General features: G+C 39.2%; 1 protein-coding gene across 1 annotated transcript in view; it reads left to right on the top strand.

Moving 5' to 3' along the window:
• The window catches only part of LOC118326997 (voltage-dependent T-type calcium channel subunit alpha-1I-like), a 156,525-nt gene that overhangs the window by 76,469 nt on the left and 66,698 nt on the right, over nt 1-13,358 (top strand). The window contains exons 8-10 of the mRNA XM_035660162.1: nt 3,543-3,855; nt 3,971-4,374; nt 11,160-11,311. Of these exons, the coding sequence (XP_035516055.1) occupies nt 3,543-3,855; nt 3,971-4,374; nt 11,160-11,311 (869 nt within the window). The remainder of the gene's footprint in view (nt 1-3,542; nt 3,856-3,970; nt 4,375-11,159; nt 11,312-13,358) is intronic.

The raw sequence follows: 13,358 nt of genomic DNA, 5'->3' as shown, positions 1-13,358 counted from the left end.
ATATCTGGCTCTTTAGTTGCTAGATGTTCAAATTTCTTTACCGGCTAGTAGTTAGATTTTGGCAGCTGGATAGATACAAGATACAAGGTAGATACTGTTGGCTTACCAGAGTTCATTTGAAAAAGTACCTGCCAACTGTTGCTGTAACTGGGTTGGTTTGATTAGAGCACCAAACCAAACACTAAATGTGCCAATAAACCAAAACAATGAGCTAAAAGAGGCCTAAATGCTCTGTAGAGCTGCAGAATTAGTGTTACCCCCTCCTGGTTTGTCACTGTATGCAGTGCCTTTCACATGTCTGGATTCCTCGTTAAAAGATATTGATGAATTCTTATTAAAAATTGGGGGGGGACTTATCTCCCCTTCTCTTGCCAGAGTCGCAAACTCTCTCAAACACACACACAAAATGACACATACTCATTGCCTCTCACACATCGTCATTATGTCACTCTGCTGCAGACACACACACACTAATCTAATTGTATTTCAGCGGCTCCAGCAGAGTGTGAGTATAAATATTTGATGGGATCAGCGAGGGTGCTGAACGGGTGCTGGGACCCAGTGCCTCCCTTTCAGTCCGCACGTCCAGAGAGCTGGTATGAAAAACTAGCCAGTCTGACCACAAATCTCTGCTTTGGATCAATGACGAGCTGCTTTACACATAAAACACACACTGACACACAACTAAACACACGCACACATACCTCCGCTTACACACACTTTTTTATCCAGCTCTTCCATAGTCTTTGTCACAGTGGTTCATATGGAGAGCAGAAGGGGATTGTCAGGCTTCACAATCACTATTGATCACAGCCCGGAGAGCGTTAGACTTCATCCCCCTCTCTGCTTTCTCGCTTTCTCTCTCCTCTTTCCACATCAGCTCTGCTTCTCTGGGCGACCTTGCCCTTTTCTTCTCTCTTTCTCTCTCTCCTTCTATATCTGCTTCACCTGCTGTATCTTGTAGAGAGTGAGCCTAAGACATCAGCAGCTTTCTGACATACTTACATACACAAAAAATATTGTGTTTTATATTTACCAGTATATTATTAATTACTGTGATACCCAGAATCTAAGCAATGGCTGTAATATAAAACAACTTGGCCTTGTTAATATTAAATAATTATGAATCAATAATTATTATTTAATGAATTATTGGAGTGTAGGATCAGTTTTAGTCAAAGAAAGTGGATTATTTTTTTCTTTCTTTCTCTGACTTTTACTAACAACCATTTCAAGGCCTGGTTTTTCCCATGCAGCCACCCCCTAGTCTTTTCACACAATTCCTTAGAACAAATTTAGATACAGTAGAGTTGGCCCGACGGTGGTAGGTTTAGGTTTAGGTTAGCTCCCTTCAAAATGAACACTTTCGGTTCTGAAAAGGAGCTGCAAAGCAAAGCAAAAAAGACAGACTTTGAAGTGCTCTGAAACTTTTTTGGGGGGATTAAGTAAAAAACAATTGGGTAGGAGATAGCATGCCCAGCATCAGACAGCACAGCATGACAACAAACTGCAGAGATTCAACTCTTGTCAAAGGATAAATGGAAGAAAACAACTACACAATATTGTCACACTAACCATAAATGGCTTGATGTCACACTACAATATACACTATGTTTTACTTAGAGCCAGAACTGTGTAGCTGCTTACCTTCATTTGTGCCCCTGTGATAACATTAAAAGCTCACCTGGAGACCTCATGTAATTAGGAAGGTTGTCTCTGTTGCTAATTCCCAGGTGCAAGTAGTTGTGACGGACAACTTGGATTTCATACAAAAGACCAAGCTGTCACAATACAATTTAATAAACGTAATAACATAAAACAATATAAAAATACTATAAATATGTTTATATTGTAAATATAGCACTGTAGCTACGAATAAGGTACAAAACAGACTATTACTAGGTTTAGTAGATTCAAATATAAATATGGTTATTTACCAAATTACATTCTTTCCTAATTTGCCCAGACATATTATAAAGCTGTGTGGCAGGCACAAACAATCTATTATAAAAACTATTTGGATATTATAAGAATATTCTAGGCTGCCCCATGGGCATGGGGAACCACATCTACTGTATTGCTCCAAACACCAAGGTCATTTGATAACATTACCCCTGTGTAAATTGATTTTTATTCATCAAACCAGTCATTAATTAATTAACTGGGTGAGACCATGGACTTAGAAATTGGGAGTATTTTTCCTCAATGCAACCAATCCCCTAATGATATTTTCAAAGTTCCTAAAGATAGAGAAAGGGGTTCTGCTAGAAACTTTATGTAATACGTTTTGTTGTGATTATCAGTTTTAATAATATTGAATTATTTCATTAAAATCAAGTAGTTTGATTCGGAATGGACGAATGGCTCTAAATACCATGATACCCATGAGCCTGGCTTCCATTGCTATAGAGAATAAATTAGTGAGAGGCGCAAATCAGAGCTGTAGCAAATTCCAAACGCATTGTTGCAGTTTGGGCTAAAACTCAGAGAGATAGTTGCCAAATTCATCCAAAATTACCCAGAATTAAAAAGTAAATTGATTTCAGCTGCATATTGTATTGTCAGATTGTCAAAAGCTTATTATTTTTTCTTCTGCCCACCATTAGTAGCATGGAATAGTATTTTTATCTCTGTCATTGGAATCGTTCTGAAAAGAACGCTGGCAGTCATAGTTGACTTATAACTTCATGCTTTTATGTACATAGGCTGTACCGTAATTTTCTTTATCAAAGAACCAGTTACTTTCTAACACAGTTCATCTTTTGTTCTGATGATTCAACCGGAGAGTTTTATGTCCATCCAATCTATGGAAGTACTCCAACTGTGAGTAATCTAACATCCAACCTGTGAAGAAAATGAATGGGACCTTGATTGTACTGGTACTAACCTTGGTCACAGTGTCAATGATAGAAGAGAAACACCCTTGAGACATGTACGGTATATCCCTAAATCACATGCAGTTCCAAGGTAATACTTGTCCCTTGTGAATATGATTCAATCTAAGCTTTACCTCATGATCAAATAAGGAATGAAAGAAAATGTTAAGACATTGAATTACAACAGTTTAAAGAAGGTAAATGTGTTAGCTTCCCTCTCCTATTAGATTAATGCTGGCTGTTCTTAAACTGATAAGGTTTGCTGATTTTAGTAGCAAAATGCAACCATATTCTCAAGTTACTACTCAGTATCAGCAATGTTTTCACTGAAAACACAGCAGCTTTGTTTGCAGCCATATTGTACAATGTGTTATGTTTGGACTTGTCCAGCCAAGCAGGCTAACAGACTAGAGGTAGCAACAGCTAAACTCCACTGGACTCAAGCCATCTTGCAGATAGTTCTTTATTCAGTGTGATTAGCTGGCAGAAATGGGCCTCTAATAGCTCAGATTATGGGTCTGGGACAATTTCATGCCAGTGTTTACAAATGTAGCACATACAATCATTTTGGAACAAATTATCATCTTTTTTTAGTAGTTTATAGTAGGATCAAAAGCATGTGGGTCTTAAAAACTGTAGTTCCATGTATGGCTCTCATCCTCCCAGGTGGGTTCCTTCTTCATGATCAACCTGTGCCTCGTGGTCATCGCTACCCAGTTCTCAGAGACCAAGCAGAGGGAGCACCAGCTGATGCAGGAGCAGCGAGCGCAGTGTTCTTCCTCCTCCACCCTGGCCAGTGAACCCGGGGACTGCTATGAGGAACTTTTCCAGCTGGTCTGCCACATCCTCCGCAAGGCCAGGAGGCAAACTATTGCACTTTTCAACACCTTGCGGGGCAAACCTCGCGGCTTCCGGGGCGTCGGAAGAGGTAGAGGAGGAGGAGAAGGGAGGGAGAGGAAGGCCAATGGAAGAGGAGGACGTAAGAGAAGAGAAGTGAGGAGGCATGGTACGTAACTGAAAATTTTCAGACAGTAGTATTCAGATGCATGCCTGACACACTGACCCTTTAACACCCTCCATTTGCGCCATTTCAGGTCCACCCTGTCCCCACCATAACAAACCTGACCACGTCTCACCTGCCTCACCCATGGCCCTCACCGCCACCTCTGCCACCGACGGCTGCCCTCAGTGTGCCGCAGCGCTGTCGCTCACTGACGGGGTGGGACCAGTTTGCAGTGCAGCAAACGATGAAGCAGAGGAAGGAGCTGTGGAGGAAACAGACAGGGAGGGGGTAAATTCTGATAATAAGGAGAAGGGCAATAAAGGCCAGGAGGGTACATGGAGACAGGGCTGTAGTCCTAAGAAGCTGTGCAAGGAGCTGTGGCACAACACAAGGTTGAAACTGTGGGGAATCGTGGAGAGCAAGTACTTCAACCGAGGCATCATGATCGCCATACTGATCAACACCATCAGCATGGGCATCGAGCACCACGAGCAGGTACAGACAGCTGTCGCTCTCCTCTGTGTTGCATAACTTTCCTTAAGTTTGAAATACTTTTGGTCCCACTTTTTCTCCTCCTTTATTTACTCATTTTCACTTCTGCAGTGTCAGCCTGTGTCTATTCATCCGTTTAATCAAATGTTTTCAGTGCCACATGTGTTCACATTCACAAAAAGGCATTGTGGCACCCACTGAGTACTCTGCAAGATTGGCTCAATGGCAAATCAAAAGTTGCTTTAAATGTTCATAAAAAGTTTTTCAGAGTTTCTCAAAAAGGTGCAACCTACTGTGATTTTGTGTTGGAATTAAAGAACAAAATTCAACCAAAATCCAAGCCATGACCTTGGTATGAAATAATTATATGCCCGCAATCAGTCCAACAGAAAGACAATAGATTTGCAAGTTGATTTTACGACTCTTATAAGTTTTAGGTGCATTTTGAGTTCCTTAGAAACAGTTACTGATGTTACTTGATGTGGAATACCTTTGTTTAATCAAAATTATTTGCTGTAGCTTTAAATAAAAAAATGTCTTTAAAAGTTTCCTTGTGGCTACATACTGACCAGCAGTCGAACTTCCAATACAATGGTGCAGCTCACTGATTTGTTTTTAATAGTTTATCGAACAATAGAGCTCGTATGGCAGATGAGGAAATCTATAATATCCTATCATCTATCTATCTATCTATCTGGCTGATGAGTGGAAAAATAATGAGATCCAATTAGAAACATTCTTAACTTCTAGTTGAAAGGCAACAGGAACAACAACCTCACAGTGTTTGGAGGGAGATTGCATCCATTAGTGATAATGTTGGAATTAATGTATTGCAGTTGTTGTCTTGTTGTTTGTTACCAACAATGCTGACAATGTAAATGTGTACTAACAATGTAATTTTATGAATAGGGGAATCCATAACAGTTAAAAATAAAGGATTTGTCTGTTTAGTACTCTGTAGATGCACAAGCTGTAGCCTTTCTCTCTGCCTACAGTTAGAGTGAACTGACAACCATGATGCTTGCAGTGAGAATCCACAGTCTCTTTCAGTGTCTCTCCCTGTCACTCAATGTCCACACTCCTCCGCAATGTAAACCTCTCTATATTCTTACTTCCACACGTCCATCTCTCTTTCTTACATGTCTTTTTCTCCTTCTGCCTTTCCAATGCCTGTGTAATGTGATTCCCTAGCCAACAGGGCCACCATAACCTTATCACACATTTAGTTCAGATCACACTCACCAAGCTCCAAGCAAAAAAAAAAGATGCCTCATGCTTTCTTTTAACTACGTCCTATTTCTTTCCGTTTCCTGTCTCTTTCTGTCACTCTGCTTTGTACACTCTTTGTCTTTTTATCAATATTTCTCACTCTTGCTATACCATCGCCCACTCACGCCTGCCACCACCGCAGTGGTGGGTCGTCTCTCATCTCAGGGGCAGCTAAAAATAGAGAGAGGCAGAATGAGAAAGGCAGACGAAGACTTTGCTCTTTTAATGGGGAGGAAATAGCGAGCTGCAGTGTCTGTGGTTCCACCGCCTGTTTAGCAAACTGGAGTCATGCTTCCCTCTGTTTGAACAGTGGTATCGGAGGCTTAATCTGTCTCATCACTCTGATCCTCATCCTGTAGAGAGGAGCTTCCACCTGTCCCACTACACCTGTGGTCTATGGGTCTGTTGGTGTGGGAACAACAGATAACCAGCGTGAGGAAATGCCAGCCAAATGCTTTTTTTTTAAGTTTCTGGGTTGTAGCAGCTATGATGTAGGCCACCACTTTGGCAGGCAACCAGACATAATTTGGAGACTGTACTTAATTCCAAAACAAACCAGTTTGTTTTGGAGAGTGTGTTAGATGTGTTTTGTGATGCCCCCCCCACACTTTTTTAACAAGCACAAATACACATTTTGTAGTAATTAAAATAGAACTACAAAGCAGCTCAACAACAAACTTCATCTGCCTTCTCTCATGCGTGTTTACATATGTTATTAAATATTAAATACTAAAAAACTTTAGTAAATTGGTTGTTTTGACCATGAACTGACTGGTTATGGTTCCCTTTAGGCTTTTCAAAACCAAAAACACAAGACCAAAAGTGTAAGGAATGCATTTTCTGCTCTAACTGCTATGTTTATTTGCTCTAACATAAGATAAAATCGTTAGCATGCCATGCTAACTAGCATTTTTGTCAGTTAGTTAGTTGCAGGTTAGGATAAAAGAGAAAGAAAACCAGGATTAGCATATACACTGTGAAGTATTTCCATTCTGTGTGGAAGTCAGTCCTGGATGCTATCAGAGTTTAGAGTAATGTTAGCATCTCCATCCTGCTCTTTGTTGTACTGGGAAAGTTACAATGCGGCAACCCCGACCAACATTACCCAAGATAGTGATAAGTGTGCAAAACACACTTCATCCTATTAACCTTAACTCTTGTCAAGTTTAAGGTGAAAACATACGATTTGAAAATACAAACAAGTAGCCTATGTATGGTAAGCAGCCAAACAGGGTTATGCCTATGTTTGTCTGTAGCTTTAGCCTTAGTCACAGTCTTTCAGCATAATATCATGTATGTAGCCATCAAGTGCATATTTTTCAAGATTAGCATTTTACAAAATTCCTGTAAAAGAGCTATTTGGGATTATTATTATTATTATTTTAAACTGCATTATGTGCCGAGCCCGAATAGTAAGCATGTGTGATTTCTTTTCATTTACGTTACTACAGTAATTGCTTTTAAAATGAAATGAGATGTTGTAAATGGTAAAAGTTCATATAGCCTAATCAAGATAAAGTCTTAGTTTAAACAGTTTCCATCAGTGTAAATTGCAACTTTAGTTGCTCTCCACATCACAAATATGATCATTATTCTTGGGATGCAGTTGTCACAGCACAGTAATTGTCTTAGAAGGGACGTTAGAAGCTATAGTGGCATTATACTGTATGCATTACTGAAAATACAAAGCTATATCCCCCAAACAAGATGGATTGCTCAAGTGAGAAGACATTTCAGAGAATTGAACAGCTGTTTGGGAATTAATAATGCAACAGCGTGATGGGCATTTTGGAGATTTGACAGGGAGAGATAGAGATCAAACAGCACTGCTAAATTATTGTCTTTCTCTGCCAAAACGTCAAGATTAAGACAGAGGGAAATTACCGCATTGATGGTGCGGGGGCAGCCATTGTTGTAGTCAAAATATTCAAGAACACCCACATGCTTAGTTTCAGATACTTTGGGGTTGATTGTCAAATGCAAATTGATATCACTGCAGAAACTAAACATATTTAGTAATCATGAGAAAAAGTAGGTCAGAGAATTCAAAAACAAAATCATAATTGGGTTTTAGAGGACAATAAATCAATCCACAGAAAACATCTTACAAATGAAAGCAATACACAAGGATTGGAATTTAGCAGTTATTGAAACCCTGCATCTAAAAAGTATGCTGTGAATAAAAGCAACTTTTCAACCCTACATAAGGATTGTGGAAGAATCCATAGCCAGCGGGACAATGTTAATAAGACATTATCTGCATTAACCAAAGTAGCTGAAACATAAAAATCAGTTTTTTTTAGAATTGAGGCAAAGATATATATTAGAAGAATTTGGTTTGTTATGATTTCCATTATCACATTACTGCTACTGTATTTATACATGGTACTATAGCAGTGGCTTTGGGTTGTTAACTATCACAGGAATGTTACATTAGACAGGTGAAAAGGTGTGGCACTAACAGGGGGCAGACTCACTGTGCATCAGATGCTAAAAGCATTGGAGTAGTGAAAAGGTTTAAAAGGTTGAGCTCATTGCAAAAAAAGTTAAGTTGATAAAATTGCCCACATATGGGATCATCACATCACAGGCCCTGTTACTAAACAACAAAATATTCTTGTCACTTTCCAAAATTACCTTATTACAAAGAGGATTTGTGCGAGAGTTTCCTGATCTGCTTTTTAGTTTTAAACAACTAACTACTTGGTTGCAAATGCGAACAGTGGGGTCTGGTTTCAAAGTCACACACATTGTACATGGAAATACCCAACACAATGTCATGCAATTGTGTGCACATAGTGGACTTGTGGTACAGACAGAAATAGGTAGTGTACAATAGTCAATTTGATGAAAGTACTTATTTTCTGGAGAGTCTCAGGTTTACAGGAAACAATTTTTTTAGCTGTATAGAGCTGAAACAATTAATAATTTGAAAGAAATTTACTAAGGGTAAGTAAGTCGGAATTCCCCTGCCAGGAACAAAAATGAACACATTGTGTTTTAGTTTAAACAAACGACCAGTGCTGTTGTTTTTCTGGTTGCAATTCAGAATTTACATAAGCTAACCTAAAAATATCAGTGAAGTGTGATACCAATCAGATCAGAGCAGAACAAGTGACCACACTTATGCTATATTACAGTTGCTGATTAATGAAAGATTTCAAATGTGCTGCTCAGACAGAAAAAGCTACTTGCTACGCAGAATCTGCATCAGCATTTTATAAACCATACCAATGCTAATTTTGTGTCAGCCAAATTACTCTTGATAGGCATTAATGGGTGATCGATGCACAGCAATGAGTAAGTCACCCATGTGTGTAGAGGCTGGTTTTCAGGGCAACATTGCTTTTTCAGATATTTGAACATTTTTAGGTTTTGTTTCACATCAGGCAATTTTTCTTTTTTCATTTTATTTCACATACTGCTAACTTTCCTAAATCAAATGTAAGTCCTCAATGTGATATCATATGTCCACTCTTGTTAGTTTATTCCATACATCAGCCACCCGGAAAATGCAAGTCTTTAGATCTGGTCCCAGATCTGCAGTAATGATACTGCAGTAATGGATCTCCAGGGGCTGCCGACACCGTTTGGCTGGTCTGCAAACAGCGGTCAGCCGTCACATCGTTACTGACAGTGGTGGGCATGCATCATTAGCCCCTGTTTTCACACAGCTAAACACTCATTAGGACTGACAAACACACACACATGCAGCAGTACAAATAGACACACACATGCACGCAGATAGACATGCAAAACGCACTGTGCTCATTGATTCTGGGGCGTTGAAATGTCAGAAGCGTCATTGCTGAAGTTACAGAGGATCTCTGTGGAATAGTGATGTGTTGGAAATTGTGATTGTGCCAAATTTATCTCTTTGTGTGTGTGTGTGTGTTCTTTCTGACATTGAGCAAAGCCAGACAGGAACAGAAAGATGGGAACTCAAATAGCGTCAGAGACAACTGAAAAGACAGCCATTGATACACATTGACAAAGTGAGACAGAAAGTAAAATAAACTGACTACAGACTGTGAAGTGGACTTACTGGCAGTGTTCAAGTGCTAATGTTATCGTTCTCACAGTAATTAACAATTGCTTTGCTGGTGTACCTTTCAGGACTAACTCCAGGACTACCCGCACAAACCTTGGGAGCAAAAATGTTTTTCAGTTGGTCTCCAAGGTGGAAGGAGTAAAATGTTGGACCTTTTTTACGGCAGCATATGCAACATCCATAATTGATGACAAAATGTGTTGTTTGCCAGCTACATGCTGCTGTGTTGGAAAGGAGTGGATTGTAGGGATGTGGACATGGAGAGCAGACAATATTTGAACAATGTACCAGCTATTTTACTGCTTGTCAGCGTATTTGTCTGTAAACTGGCAGCTAACCAGTGCAGTGTCCTAGTACTTTTGTATCCTGGCATCAATGCATCCGCATGTGCAATTGTGTGTAAAAGCTTTTTTGCTTGTCCTTGCCCTTTCCACCATTCAATCCGTGGTGAGTAACATGGCTGATAACTATACAAAGTGACGAGGAAACAAAAGAAAGAATACATCAATAACTGAACAATGTGGCTTATTTTTTGGCAGAAATATAGTTTAACACTCTAGTCCTACTGCACGTGTGTATCGTGCGTGTGAGATTGACACTAGATGACAGCCTTATTTCCTCTGAGTATTGATTGACTGCTTGTTATTTGTGGATGTATGACAAAAGGACCATGATGTTCCTGCAGATTATGTCCACACTCACATTTTATTGTCCCCTTCTTTGCTTTACTGCTTCCTATTTCCTCTCCTATGAACTTGTTACTCATAATTCATTTGGACCTCATTTGCTTTCCATTACGTTCCTTCTGTCAGCTTTCTGCATTCACTTTTTTGTCAAATTTTTCTAATTTAGCTTCGTTCCTAATTATTATCATCTATGCCAGTGCTTAAAAGCATGACTGTACAGGATGACAAACTGAGCAAGTGATTTGTCATCTAACGGCACCAGTGGGTCAAATTTTCACTTGGCCAAACAAATTGTAAGACAAAATGTTAGCAAGTTCACATACTATCTCTATACATTCTAACATGCTAATGTTAGCCTGTAATTGTGTTAACATACCAGGATTTTAAATGTTAGCTAACATGCTCACAGTTAATATGTAACATACTGTAACATTTAGCCTTTAGCAAGAAACACTCCAGCACTTAATGCAAACAAGAAATGTTGCTAACATAGCATGATAACTTGCATGTTGACATGGCATGCTATAATTCAGCTATAGGCTGCCAAAGTTCAGCTCAGACAGATGAAAGTTGAGCCAAGTCAGCATAGAGCTGACCTCGACAAATTTCAGTCAAAACCCGCCTTAGCCACCATGCAAGTGATAAATGATTTCAATGAACAATGAAACAGCATGTTTGCATTTTTAGACTGTAACTTGCACCCTTCTTTACCTTCACTTCCCTCTCTCTTGTCTCTTCTATCATTTGTCTCTTCTTTTAATTGCCTGATGTCACTCTGTCAGCCAGAGGAGCTCACTAATGTTCTCGAGATCTGCAACATCGTCTTCACCAGCATGTTCTCCTTGGAGATGATCCTCAAAGTCACTGCATTTGGCTCCTTCAGCTACCTGAGAAACCCCTACAATGTCTTTGATGGAGTCATTGTCATCATAAGGTAAGGTACATCATATAAATACCCTAAATATACATAATTTTGTCAGAAAGAGTGAAAAAAGAGAGAAGCGGCTTTTGGAGGACAAAAATAGAATGTTTCTGAAAATTTGACTGATGTAATTAAGACACACTTTTTTGGTTTGCCAGACTGTTTTGGAGAGAGATCCTGCAGTTAAATTATTCATGTCACGCTTTGTCAAATTGTCATCTGTGTTCTACATTGGTTGAAATGTACCACCTGTATGTATTTGGATGCCAAAGCGTCAGACAGTAGCAAACAGGTTTTGTCTTTTGTTGTGTGTGCCTGGAGCTTCAGGTGAGTGGCTTTGCCTTTGATCTGTTAGCATTTTTTCCAATTCATCTGGCTGAGCGCCTTTGTCTGTGATCCCCATTATAATCCTGAGATCAAATACACATCAAAGCAACTAAAACTGAACAAGATCAAATGTGAAGCCCGTCACAGAAGATACATGTTGATTGAACATATCTACATCTGTCTTCTTATTTCTCGCTCTACTACCAATTGCCCTCTCTTCATCTATCTGAATGTCGTCAGCTATTCATACAGATCTGCTCTGTAAAAGTGCCCCTATTCAATCTTTGCCACTCCAGAGATTATGCTATTTTGATGCGCTGAGTGGAGCCTTTGATAGGCACCTCCATTAGGAACGATAAAACGTCTGTGATCCCTCATGGCTGTTGTTCTGCAGTGGCAAACAGCAATTAAGAAAGTCATTAAGTATTTAAGCAAGAGCTTGATTTATAATGTCCAAAACTTAAGTGGACACATTAATTACTGCAAGATAAGATAAACCAAGAATTCCGTATGTTGTCGAATAATTTGTGAGGTATTCAGCTCATTTAAATCTGTCAGAAAAAGAAAAAATAGACTTAAAACTATTGTGATTTACTTTTGCATTCAAGCCATAAAAGGGCCTAATGAAGAACATTAAAACAAATGACTTTCCAGTACAGATATGAATGTATGCAATTATCTGTCTGGCTGCAAATAATGAGTTTAAATAAAATCAGCACTTCACATTCGACAGTGTTTAATGATCTTTTCCTCTTTATCATAAATATTGTTTAATTATGGAGGAACCAAGATTTCAACTTTAATGTCATCAGTCAGCATTATTATTTGTTTTTTATTATTTACTCTGGTATTACAGATTACATGTTAGCCAACCAGTAGGACCACTGCCAAAACATATTTGTCTTTCTTCAATTGTAATTTGTAGTCAGTTTGAAGATGTTCTTTATGTTGGAGGCACTCTTTTTTTTCAGCGGGCTGTTGCTGCTCAGGCTAACCACTTCTTTCTCTGTAGTTTCGCAACAAATTTCTTCTACTAGTAAAACAAATCTACGCATCAGAATCTGCAACTTGCATCCAGTGCCAACGCATGAACTAGTGAGCCTTATGTAGCAGTGTGGATTGCAAGGGTGTGGAGTATAGATAGATCGATTAACTGGCCGCTGCCGTCCAACAAGGCAGCAGAAACAAAAAAAACTCTTCTCTGTGTTTGCTGCGGAACAGTGTTAAAGATCCCCATTGTTAGTTTGGGAAGCGCTGGCGGAAAAACAGTTTCCAGCCCTGTACTCATATCTCCATAAACCTTCACCTATGAACATGTAGCAGATACACCCAACTATGCTTCTGTTTTTCTTGTTCATTAATGAATAAAAATTCCATCTAGAACATCATGTTACTGGCTAAAATAACCGTTACATTGTAATTGTACTGTAATCTGCGAGGAATAATGGAATCATATATGACTTTGTTTTGATATCAGTAAGGCCATCAGTCACCCTGCTCTCTAAATATCGGCATCAGCCATTGAAAACCCATATCGGGATCAGGATGGTGGATGGGCATGTCCCATCACAGAATAAACAATAACCTTTTTTTAACCAAATAACTGTCAAACCCTAACCATGTTTTATTGAATAATGATACTAATGTTATTGTGTGGTGGTAGGTTGGGAAACTGTAACACCTTGAAGCAAATTTAAAACCTCTCTACTCAGCTGAACCTCTGTTGAATCTC

The sequence above is a fragment of the Morone saxatilis genome, unplaced genomic scaffold (assembly GCF_004916995.1).
Source record: "Morone saxatilis isolate NCDOM2014 unplaced genomic scaffold, NCSU_SB_2.0 Contig17, whole genome shotgun sequence".
Classification (NCBI taxonomy): domain Eukaryota; kingdom Metazoa; phylum Chordata; class Actinopteri; family Moronidae; genus Morone; species Morone saxatilis.
The sequence above is the reverse complement of the archived record's forward strand: the minus strand, read 5'-3'. Positions and strand labels throughout refer to the sequence as shown.